This window comes from Peromyscus maniculatus, chromosome 12 (genome assembly GCF_049852395.1).
Source record: "Peromyscus maniculatus bairdii isolate BWxNUB_F1_BW_parent chromosome 12, HU_Pman_BW_mat_3.1, whole genome shotgun sequence".
Lineage (NCBI taxonomy): Eukaryota > Metazoa > Chordata > Mammalia > Rodentia > Cricetidae > Peromyscus > Peromyscus maniculatus.
Window position 1 is genome coordinate 8157829 of NC_134863.1, and position 11998 is coordinate 8169826.

General features: G+C 44.0%; 1 protein-coding gene across 1 annotated transcript in view; it reads left to right on the plus strand.

Annotated features, from left to right (window-relative positions):
- Ehhadh (enoyl-CoA hydratase and 3-hydroxyacyl CoA dehydrogenase) overlaps positions 1 to 11721 on the plus strand; it is a 33728-nt gene extending 22007 nt beyond the window's left edge. The window contains exons 5-7 of the mRNA XM_006987731.4: positions 584 to 688; positions 7460 to 7801; positions 9702 to 11721. Of these exons, the coding sequence (XP_006987793.3) occupies positions 584 to 688; positions 7460 to 7801; positions 9702 to 10963 (1709 nt within the window). The 3' untranslated portion in view covers positions 10964 to 11721. The remainder of the gene's footprint in view (positions 1 to 583; positions 689 to 7459; positions 7802 to 9701) is intronic.
- The last annotated feature ends 277 nt before the right edge of the window (positions 11722 to 11998 follow it).

An 11998-nucleotide genomic window follows, 5' to 3' on the forward strand; every position in this document is an offset into this window, starting at 1 on the left:
CTCTAAGTGTGTCTCCTGCCTTCTCAGCCTCCACAGGAAGCAGGGCTACGAAGCTTGCCCTGCAGAGAGTCCACAACATAAGGCAGGGTCAAAAGAGACAAAACTCTGTCCGATTTCTCCTCTGTGATTTTCACTGCACTTTGTGGAATGCCAGCTTAATCACCACGGTCTCTCTGTTCGGCCAACTAGCTCTGTATTCAGGGACTGTTGATCAGTACTGTCCTGCTATGTGGTAGGCACAAAGTAGATAGCCCTGTCTGTCTGGTGCTACCGCTTCTATCACAAGCCAAAACTCAGCCAGTTCGCATACCTCCATAGAGATTTACAGGGATCTCTACCTCTGTAAGCATCTAGAGGTAAACGTTTCATTTATCTAATATTCAGAATTACTACGGTAAGCATAATTACCCCATTTATCAGGGATGGGAAAAACAGAATATCAACTACAGTGGTCAGGCTGGTCTTATACATTTTTCTTACTAATTGGTATAATCAGGAGTGGCCACCTTCACCACTAGAGAGAACAATGCCCCGGTTCGTCCTCATGTTGGTCTTTAGCTTATTTTATTTCCTTTTGTTTCAGGAAGACATATTCCAGCAGGTGAAGCGCTCAAGCTTGGCATTCTGGATGCAGTTGTGAAGTCAGACCTTGTTGAAGAAGCAATCAAATTTGCTCAGAAGATTATAGGTAAACAATAATTTTAAAAAATAGCACAAGATTGGGAATAAGTTAAATGTGCTTTCTAATGGGGAACTCCCTAAATATCTAATGGGGCATCCATGGAGTAGAATGTAGCCAAGCTTTAATGCTACATTGATCTGGCATAAACTCCATAGTCTATTGTATTAGGTAATGAAAAGAACATTGTTTTAAGTGGTGTTTTGCCAACGTGTAACAGAAAAGAAGGGTGTGAGTGGAGAGAAGGTGTATATGTTGAGAGTGGGCTAGCATGCTGCTGTCTGTGCCTAAAGTCTTCCAGAAGCAGTCACAGGAAATGAAGTGACTGCTCCTGGGAGTGGAACCAGACATTGCTGAAGTTTTAAGGACATGGTTTATAGTTTGTTCTGCTGTACCTGGAGATGTCATACTCTATGAGTGTTCTTCTGGTTGAAAAATAGAATTAAGTTGGAACAAGGAACAAACATGTAGCTGGTCCACTAGAGGAAGAGCCTACAAGGCCTTCAGAGAGTTCATGGCCTCCGAAGTTTCTCCGGAGTTTGGACATGTGAGTTCTGTCCCTGCTGGACTTGTGGACCAGTGGTGTTCCTTCAAATGTCCCTTTAGTACTTGCTTACAGAATTGTTTTGGCTTTTTAAATGTTATTTTTGTTTGTTTGGTTGGTTGGTTGGTAGGTTGGTTTTGGTTTTATTGTTTGTTTGTTTTATTTTTGGTGTGTGTATTTTTTTTTTTTAATTTAAAACTGTGCCTTTAAGCTAGGAAAAAATAAAACTGGGACTGGTGGCAACTCTGGGACATGAGTGCAAAGCCAGAGCCCAATTCCCAACAGCATTCCTGCCACAAGTCACAACGGAAACAAAATCCACTGAAGAACTGCGGTGGGAAGTTATGGAGGCCGCATGCTCTCACTGAGCAGGAAGAAGCTAGAAATTGTTAAGAAAATACTTACAAGGATTGCTGGGCTCCAGGCAGAATGGAGTGTGTGCCAGTCTCTGCTTGGCGACAGAGAAAGCTCAGGGTCATTCCAAGACATTCCTGTGAAAGCTCGTTGGCTGCCCCTCCAGTGACCATTTTTCACCCCGAAGTCTTTTCTATGGTCCAGCTTGTTGGGGTTTCGGTGTACAGGCGGCACTCACACTACAAAAGTGAGGTACTGATGGGAAAATGCTCCTGACTCCTAGAGGGTGTTCTCTCCGTGTGGGAGCACTTCCTTCCTATGCTCTGCCTCCCAGGCTGCTGCCACAGCCCTGTGCTCCCCGGAGGGCTACTTGGCTTGTGAGTACTTACTCACACAATCTGCTTGTAGAGAGTTCATGCTATGGATTTCAGTTTGTACCAGCCTCGGTTTCTATGGGAAGTCTGTCCTTACCTGGTTTCCCTGGATTCTGCTCCGAGAATTGAGTTACTTCAAACAGAGGATAAGGACCAAGATCTACTACACTTACACTATGGTCTGGTAGTGTTTATTCCTTTCAGCTTTTAAAGTTATTTCTAAACATTAAATTCAAAAGTTTACAAAACAAAACGATGGCTGGTCTCAGCAACCTTACATAGTTTGTCCACTTGGTGGCACCCCAAAGTTGAGGCATTGTCTGCTTTAATATTTAAGTCGCCTGTGGCTCTGGCTTCGATTAGTTAAATGTGACTGTTTTACATTTTCGTCATGAAGAGAGGGTGGAGATGAGTAAACTAGCTTGTTATGAACTAATATTTCAGTGGTGAGGATCTGTGAAACCGATTGATTCCAATTCTAAGAAGGAAAAAAAGTCTATAAAAATTTACAACTGTTTTATATCTATAGCTAGTTAGAATTAATACGAGTAGATACAAAAATTGTAAGGAGATAATAATGACAAATGAAAAAAAAAAGATTTTCACAAAAGTTACTATTCGGTTTTTGTTTTTACTGTGGTGTGGTTTTCTGTTTGTCTGCTTGTTGGTTTGGGGTTGTTTTTGTGGAGAGGCTCATAGGGAATGGAACTCTGGGCTTTGCACATATGTGACAGAGATATGTCACCTGCCATTGTTTTATTTATTTTTTTCTAGCTTAGGATATGCTAGTTTTCCCAGATATTTCTAATTTTGGGATGTGTTTGCATTTTGTTCAGCTTTATGTATTTCTTCGTTGTATGGATCATAATTGACTCTGTTTACAATTCTCCATTTAAGTAGTAATCCAGATGAAGAACACTTAGAATGTTCCCTGAGCTTCTCTTGATGTTCGTTTATGCACAGTGAAATTCACTCATTTAAGCCTAGAGTTTGGTGAGTGTTGGTAATAGTTGTGTGATTACTGTAAGATGGCCTCTGGCCGGATGTCAGGGGATAATGATGGCCATGTGGACCATGATAGCTCTTCTTTTGATTTTCACGTCTCTAAAAAGGAAGGGCTCCACAAAGTTAGTTGACTTCTGGCCATATTCTGAGAAAGCAAAGGCCACGCTGGTTGGAATCTCAGTGTTTGGTCCTTGCTCCAACCAAGCACATCTACTATGTCTGTTTTGGGCTTCAGTGAATAGAATCCCATGGAAAATGCTAGAACTTTTACATTGCTGTGGAGGTTTTTGTTTTTTGTTTCTTGTTTGTTTGTTTGTTTAACCCGAACACAACTGTTTGAAATCTTACTATTTCAGGCTGGGGATGATACTTACCTAACATGCTTACCTAACATGTAGGGGTCCCCAGGTTCAGTCCCAGCAGCCATAAAGCTGTGGGTGTTAGCACACTCCTGTAATCCCAGCTCTCTGGGTGGAGGCAGGAGGGTAGCAGGCCGTTCTTGGCCACGTGAGATCCAGTCTCCTTGTTGAAGATAGATCTACTAGGGGGACAGTAGAAAAGCTGGGCAGCAATAAACGCCTAAGAGCATCTTGCTAATTGTGATTTATAATCTCACAAAACACACCAGTTAGCGATGCCTACTTCCCATTTTACTTGAGGTCTTACTGTAACATGAATCTTAAAAGGTCTTATAATAAAAAACCCAGAGCCAGATATTGGGGTGAAAGCTGAAAGATCAGAGAAGCAGAACAGCCAGCCACTAGCTTACCTCTACAAAATCCTCAGCCTCAAGAGAGCGAGTTTGTGTTTCCTCACACCTTATATACCTTTCTGTGTCCTGTCACATTACTTCCTGGGATTAAAGGCGTGTGTCACTACTGCCTGGTTCTGTTTCTCATGTAGCCCAGTGTGGCCTTGAACTCACAGAGATCCAGACGGATCTCTGCCTCCCGAGTGATAAGAGTAAAAGTATGTGCCACCACTGCCTGACCTCTATGTCTAATTTTGTGGCTGGCTCTGTCCTCTGATCCCCAGGTAAGCTTTATTGGGGTACACAATATATCACCACACTTATACTTCTTTTTATGCGTCCCTGCTTCCTCTCTCATTTGCTTTTAAATGTAGCTATTAGTGTGTAGTCATTTGACAAAACAGAATTGGTGGGTTGACTTGATGGTCAGGTTCATAAACAACCAACACCTCATTAAATGTGTGTTTATATGTGTGGGGGAGTTCACTTCTCTGAAGCTCATTTTGATGCGCAGAAACAGTTCTCCATCTTTACTATGTTGGGATTTTCTATCACATAGCCTGCAGCCTATTGCCACATTCACTACTCAAATTTTGAATTGAAAAGCCAAAAAAGAAAAGATGTGAAGCTTTCATTTTTCTCCTCCCATGAGTTCACATTATAGTCAGTATTTTGGAGCAAGTGATGATCCGGAGGGAGTTGAGGAGCTGTGCCCACCGTGTGCATTTTCTCTACAAACCTAACACCGAGTCCTGGAGAGTTGACTACAGAAGTTCATTAAACAGCTTCATACAAAACCTTCCAGACCTCAGAGACACAGAGACAGGGCAGAGCCCCAGAGAACTCCTCGCCTCTCCTGAGAAAGGGAGGGCTTGTAAAATGCCTTGTATTTCCACTTGCCTGTGACTAGCAGCAGCCTGGCCGTCCTACAGGTGAGGACTCCCCGTCCCCACCACATGTTGCTGGTGTGAAGCTGGGCACAGGGCGCATCCGTCTGGGAGTCCCAGCTCAGGAACCATGCTCTAGGGAGTTGGTTCATTTGTGGGCTTGGGTTTTTTTTCCTTTTAAGATTTTATCTTATATTTCATATTATGTGTATATCTGTGTGGGTTCCTGCACATGAGAGCAGTGCCTTCAGAGGCCAAAGAGGGCATCAGATCCCCCGGCACTGGAGTTACAGTGGTTGTGAGTCACCCGGCACAGGTGCTGGGAGCGAAACTCAGGTCCTCCGGAAGAGAGCAGCAAGCACTCTTAACAGCTGAACCATTAAACCACGGAGCCGTTTCTGCAGCCTCTGGTTTTGTTTTGGCCAATGCTCGATCTTCCTGCCTCGTTGTCTCAAGTTCTGGGATGTTAGGCATACACCACCATCCCTCTAACGCTCTGTTCTTGTCTACGTAATGAGCTCAGGCCCTTTGCCCTGGATGTTTGCTCCATTTTTAACAATGCTGTTTCTGTCCAAAGACTTTTGTTTCTGTTTCTGGATATTGTGGCTCTTAAGAATTCTTAATGCTTTCCTTGGTCTTTCTCTTCATTTTACCATTTGCTCTTTGTAAATTATTTTTACTTTGGGTGAATATATGTATGGCCATGTTTCTAAAGAATGGAGTGACCCTATCCTACACAGGAGGCCTCCTCTTGACGTGCCTCCTGCCCGCCAGTGGCCTTCCTGAAGTTGATGATGGACAGATGTTCTGTCAGTCATTTGCGGAGCCTCTAACGTGGGTGCAGCACATTGGGTCAGGGTAAGAAGAAAGTAGTCATTTGTGTCTGAGGAAATAATTTATGTAAGCATGGCTCTCTGTAGCCAGACTGACAGTCTCTTCCTGCCAGGCTGGCAGAAGGGTGTAGGTGCGATGACTACATTGTGTCCTTCTGAAGGATGACCCACTTGCTTTGTCAAACCTAGTGAGCAGAGCCTAGGGTAGAAGTGAGTGATTTCATTCCCGCCTTCCTATTCTCCCCAGCCGCTGATGAGCTGATGACGAGCTGGCCAGCGCTGCCCCGCCCCCCATCAGTGCCTGCTCACTGTGTAGGTGCTGTGTTTCTCCTCGGTGTCCTGAGGGACCTGCCAGAAACCGCAGCTGTCCTCCAGAAGTAACTCCCAGGGCCCAGATCTGCTCAAAACCTCCGTGAGAGCCCACATCAAAGTCAAGTGCTAATGGTTTTCAGATTGTCCTGTCCCGTCTCTGTCCTTAAACCAGTTTAACTGCGTCTGGGATGGGAAATAGCCATTTGAACTTGTTAAACTTTTCAAAGACATCTGGTGTGCGCTGGTGTTTGAAGGCAGTTCTAGTCATGGAAGGAGCAACAGCAGCTTCAAGGATAGCCGTCCAGGTCTGCAGTGTCCTGTGTGGGTGAGGCGCAGCCCTGACATCCACCCTCCTTTCTTTTCCACTTCCTCTGGCAACATGTGTTCTCTTCCTGTCCCCTCTTCTGTCCATCCTGTCTATAACGCCAGCTGTGGACTGCACAGGCTCATCTTCCTCAGCCCCCAGCACTGAGGATAAGTGATGGCTACAGCTCCTGGTTCTCCAAAGGAGCGAAGGGAGGAGGAGCCATACACTGCTATCCCTCCCCCCTGTCTACGCTCCTGTGCTAAAATATGCCCTTTACAGCCGATAGGTTAGCATTCACTTAAAACCCTCTCACAGCTACGAGTAATTAAGATTTGCATATTTGAGTCATGGTCTTGCATTCAGCTTTAAGAACCAGGATGAGACTGCAGAAGCCCAAGGACACATGATGCTATCCAGGCCATCCTCCTGGTCCCTTGGACACTTGTTAGTACACGACTGTCATGCTCTGTGTCCTTCTGTAGTGGACATATGTCATAAGCTCTGGTTGGTTCTCTTCTAACTCCCTTAGGTGGACATTTGTGCTATAACGGTTCATTCTTGAGATGGCAGCCCTTTTTAGAACACATTTTGTGGTATGGCTAATTAATTTGATGTATTTTTATCTGATTTTTAAAACCATTTCATTGAATCATTTAATAAAATTACAGAACCATAAGATTCTGGTACCTAACTCAAGGTCACAGAGACGTTCCTTTGTTGTTGTTGTTTTCCTAGAAAATTGTATAGTATTAGAAGTTCAGTAGAATTATAATTCATTTTGAGGTGCATGCTTCACAAGGAACAGAGTTCTTAGTACTTATGTATCCAGTTAGTTATCCCACTGTGTATCCAGGTATTCCACCTGCATATCAGTTATCCAATCTCCTTTTTGGAGGGAAAAAAGACTTTTCTTCCCCCTATCAATTATCTTCCCCCCTGTACTGAAAATCAATGCACTGTATTAGAAGAGCTTATCAATGAACTTTCAATTCGATCTGTCACCAGTCATTGCATCTTATTACATTCCTGTCTGTTCATGGCATTTTGAGGGTGCTGTCACTATTAGGAAAGGGATGTGAATAATTTTGAATATATGATATTAACTATGAACTGTCCTATTTGGACTCACTGACAAATTAATATTTAATCTGTTATAAAGTTGTCTTGACCTCAGAATAAAGAGAGAATGAACCTTTCAAGCCTGAATTAGTAGCTTAATACTTTAGAACTTGGAAATGTTGCTTTGTGGTCTGATGTTACTAAGATAGCAGATTTTGGGATTAGTGTTTCATTAAACAATACTGCATAGTGTCTCGCTGGGTCATTGGAACCGTGCACCATTGTGCAGCTGCTGTGGGTCCCGTTCCCTCTCTGCTACACTTGCGGTGCTCTAACCTTTGCAATGTCTTTCAGATAAACCTCTAGAACCCCGCAGACTCATAAACAAGCCAGTCCCAAGCTTGCCCAACATGGACGGCATTTTCGCGGAAGCCATTGCCAAGGTACGAAAGCAGTTCCCTGGCCACCTGGCTCCAGAGACCTGTGTCCGTTCAGTCCAGGCCTCCGTGAAGCACCCCTATGAAGTGGGCATTAAGGAAGAAGAAAAGCTGTTTATGTACCTTCGGGCGTCAGGACAGGCCCGAGCCCTGCAGTATGCCTTTTTCGCTGAAAAGTCTGCAAATAAGTGGTCAACTCCCTCAGGAGCCTCTTGGAAAACAGCGTCTGCGCAACCAGTCTCCTCGGTTGGCGTTCTTGGTAAGTACATTCTTTATACCTGCACATTTCTTTTAATCCATTGAGAATTTCATGCATGCGTAAATTATGTTCGGATCAAGTCCCTTCCTCCATCCCCTTCCCTTCAATTCCTCCCTTAGCCTCCCCGACCACTATTTTCTCTCAATTCCATGCGCTCTCTCTCCTTTTTAAAATCACACGGTGTCTTAGTGCTGCATGGGTGTGAGGCACGGGTCGCCTCTTGGGAGGGTGGGCTCAACCTAAAAGAAAACTGACTCTCCCTCTGCCAACAGCCAGCAGTGGCCAATAGCCCTCCCGCCGGGGGTGGGACTTCCTGCGCCCCTCCCCTGTATGCTGGATTTCTGTCCACTTGCTCTGTTGAAGCTGTTGTGAGTCTGTCAGAGGTGTTTTCAGTTCAGATGCACAAATGCACTGTTGTGTAAAAAAACACACACAGCACATTTCAAATGTTGTTCGCTTGGGGCTGTTGGATGCTAAATTCTTGGTTGAACTTTGTGCTCACATTAGCTTTTGTTAATTCTCCACCGAGTACATGAACCCTCTCCATCCTGTGGGTCAGCCCCAGGGACTTTTCAACAGTAGCAGTCCCGTCCACACATAGGCCGTAAGAGTGGAGTTTACGTCTGACTCTGTCTGCTCCATCTGCCTTGAATACTTTGGCAAAGCTGTTGAAATCAGAAGAGTGACTTCTCCAATTTTTTAAAATACTGTTTTGACTCTTCTTGCATTTCTGTATGAATTTTAGAATCTACTGTTAATTTACACAAAAAAGTTGGGATGGCCCAGAGCTTGCCTTGGTTCTACAGATCAATTTGATATTTCTTCTTAACAATATTAAATTTTTCCTGGTCTGTGAGCCATGGATGTCCTTCAATTTATTTAGGTCTTCTGTGATGCTTTTTTCCCTTTTTTCTCCCTTTCGCTTTTCCTTCCTTCCTTCTTTATTTTTTCTTTTCTTGTTTTCAATGTTAAGTCTCAAACTCTGGGCCTTGTGCATGCTAGGCAAGTACTTTAACACCGAGCAACAAGATTTTTTCAATAGCGTTTCATTAATTTTAGTGCAGAAGCCTTCCTTTGTTAAATGTATTCCTTTAAGCGTATTATTTTAGACCCCAGCACCCACGTAACCCCAGCTTCAAGGGGGACAAGGACAGGAGGGTCACAGGGCTTGCTGGCTTCCAGACGAGTTGACAAGACACAAGTCCCCACCCTCTTAACAGAGGAGACCCTGTTTCCAGAGGAATAGGCAGTGACAGAAGAGGACACCTGTTTCCTTCTGACACCTGTGACATGTACACACAGAGAAAGCAATGTTAAAGAGAACACAGTGGCTTTTATATGCAGGTTTTTATATCCTGGAACTTTACTGGGCTTGTTCATTAGTTTTAATAGCTTTTGTGTATATATGAATATGAATCCTACTGATTTTTATTTCTTCTGGAGCACTTAGCCATGCATGAACTCTTACTCAATACATTTATGTTCACTAATCAATCCTTATTTATTTATTTATTTATTTATTTATTTATTTATTTATTTATTTTTATTTATTTATTTGAGACAGGGTTTCTCTGTGTAGTTTTGGTTCCTGTTCTGGAACTCGCTTTGTAGACCAGGTTGTCCTCCAACTCGCTGAGATCTGCCTGCCTCTGCCTCCCGAGTGCTGGGATTAAAGGTGTGTGCCACCACTGCCCGGTGGCCTCCAATCCTAATACTCTTAATTATCTTTGGTGCCAGGGACAGAAGCCGGGGCCCCGTGCATGATCAGCGCACACTGTGGCAGTGAGCAGCAGCACTTTGCCCGGGTCAATCTTTTAAAATGCCACTTTGCCCCGATGCCTTCTACCAGTGTCCACCTGTTCAACAAATGATGTTTCTTTCCTTTGCTCTTAATCCGTAGGCTTGGGAACAATGGGCCGAGGCATTGCCATTTCTTTTCTAAGGGCTGGGATCCCCGTGGTCGCTGTAGAGTTGGACCCGAAGCAGCTAGATCTTGCAAAAGGGATGATAACTGCCATCTTGGAAAAAGAAGCATCCAAAATGCAGCAGAGTGGCCACGCTCCGGCAAGACCCAAACTTAGGTTCTCCTCATCCACAAAGGAGCTTTCAAGTGTGGATTTAGTGGTTGAAGCAGTGTTTGAAGATATGAACCTGAAGAAGCAGGTCTTTGCTGAACTGTCAGCCCTGTGCAAGCCAGGAACCTTTCTGTGCACCAATACTTCAGCCCTGGACGTGGATGAGATTGCGTCTTCCACGAATTGCCCTCAGCTGGTGATCGGCACCCACTTCTTCTCCCCAGCTCATATCATGAAGTTATTAGAGGTTATTCCAAGCCGATACACTTCCCCCTCTACCATTGCCACTGTTATGACCTTATCAAAAAAGATTGGAAAGATTGGAGTCGTTGTAGGCAACTGCTATGGATTTGTTGGGAATCGAATGCTGAGCCCCTATTACAACCAGACGTATTTCTTGTTGGAGGAAGGTTCTAAGCCAGAGGATGTAGATGGGGTCTTAGAAGAGTTTGGTTTTAAAATGGGACCCTTTAGAGTGTCTGACCTGGCAGGACTAGATGTGGGTTGGAAAGTTCGCAAGGGGCAAGGCCTTACTGGACCTTCCTTGCCACCAGGAACTCCTGCCCGTAAGCGGGGCAATAGCAGATACTCCCCACTTGCTGATATGCTCTGCGAATCCGGGCGATTCGGTCAGAAGACCGGTGAGGGTTGGTATCAGTATGACAAACCACTGGGTCGGATTCACAAACCTGATCCCTGGCTTTCCAAGCTCCTGTCACAGTATAGAGCAACCCATCACATTGAACCGCGCTCCATCAGCAAGGATGAGATCCTGGAGCGCTGCTTGTATTCCCTCATCAATGAGGCATTCCGCATCTTGGGGGAGGGGATGGCTGCTAGCCCAGAGCACATTGACGTCATCTACTTGCATGGGTATGGGTGGCCAAGGCACAGGGGCGGGCCCATGTTCTATGCTGCCTCAGTTGGGCTGCCCACAGTTCTAGAGAAATTGCAGAAATATTACAAACAGAACCCTGATATCCCCCAACTGGAACCCAGTGACTACCTGCGAAAGCTGGTTGCCCAGGGAAACCCTCCCCTGAAAGAATGGCAAAGTTTGGCAGGGCCTCACACCTGTAAACTGTAATTTAGCCTTCTGTATTTTGCCACACATGTTGGCATCTAATTTCAGATTGCTCTGAGGTACAGATGATGATGATGATGATGATGATGATGATGATGATGATGATGACAATGACTGGTCAGCAAAAGCTCCTCTCTATATCTTTCTACCTCATGATTCTATTGGTCAGATTTTAGGAATGCATTTCCTATGCCTCTGAATGTATTTCTATAAGAAAAATTCAGTGAATATGTACTGACATTACTAAAAGGGTTCTCTTTTGACTTTTTGCCTTGTATAACAAAAATTTGTACAAAATGTTGATAGTAGAGTTATTCATAATAACCCCAAATGGACAACCCAGATGTGCCTTAGCAAGTCAACAAGAAGCAGAATATACGTGAAATTGACCATTCTCAGCCATGTGAAGTAATTGACACCCGTTGTAACATGATGCTGGGTTAGGGCACTGCTCTGAGTAAGAAGAGGCAGGAAGCAAAGGCCACACACAATTTGGATATAGATATGAAATTCCAGAATATACAGATCTGTGGACAGACAGTAGATGAGTGGTCCAAGACTGTAATTGTTAGAAGTTAAAATTACTGCTGATGGATACAGAATATCTTTGGGGGAAGTTGATAAATTTTTCCAAAATTACTCTAGTGGTGATTCTGTAGTGCTACAAATATACCAAAACACACTAAGTTGAATGGTTCAAATGAACTATGTTGTCTATATTTTATATATCTCAATAAAGTTAATAAAATTAATGGAAATAAGGCTTCTCATTATGTAAAAATGTTTTCATAGTATTTTCACCTATTTTAAGCAACGTCATTGTCATTTCTGATGGAGACCTCTCAAGTGAATGGAGTATAAATATTCCATTGGAAAACAGCGTGGTGAGGGGTGGGGATGCCAACACAGGAGCCTCAGAGGTCCAAGGGCTGGGGTGGGCAACAGGGAACCCATCTCAAAGCTCACACAAGCAAGAAACGAAGACTGTGACTTGCATTGTAAGTCAGTTTAGAATTTTTAATAAGGATTGTTAGCATT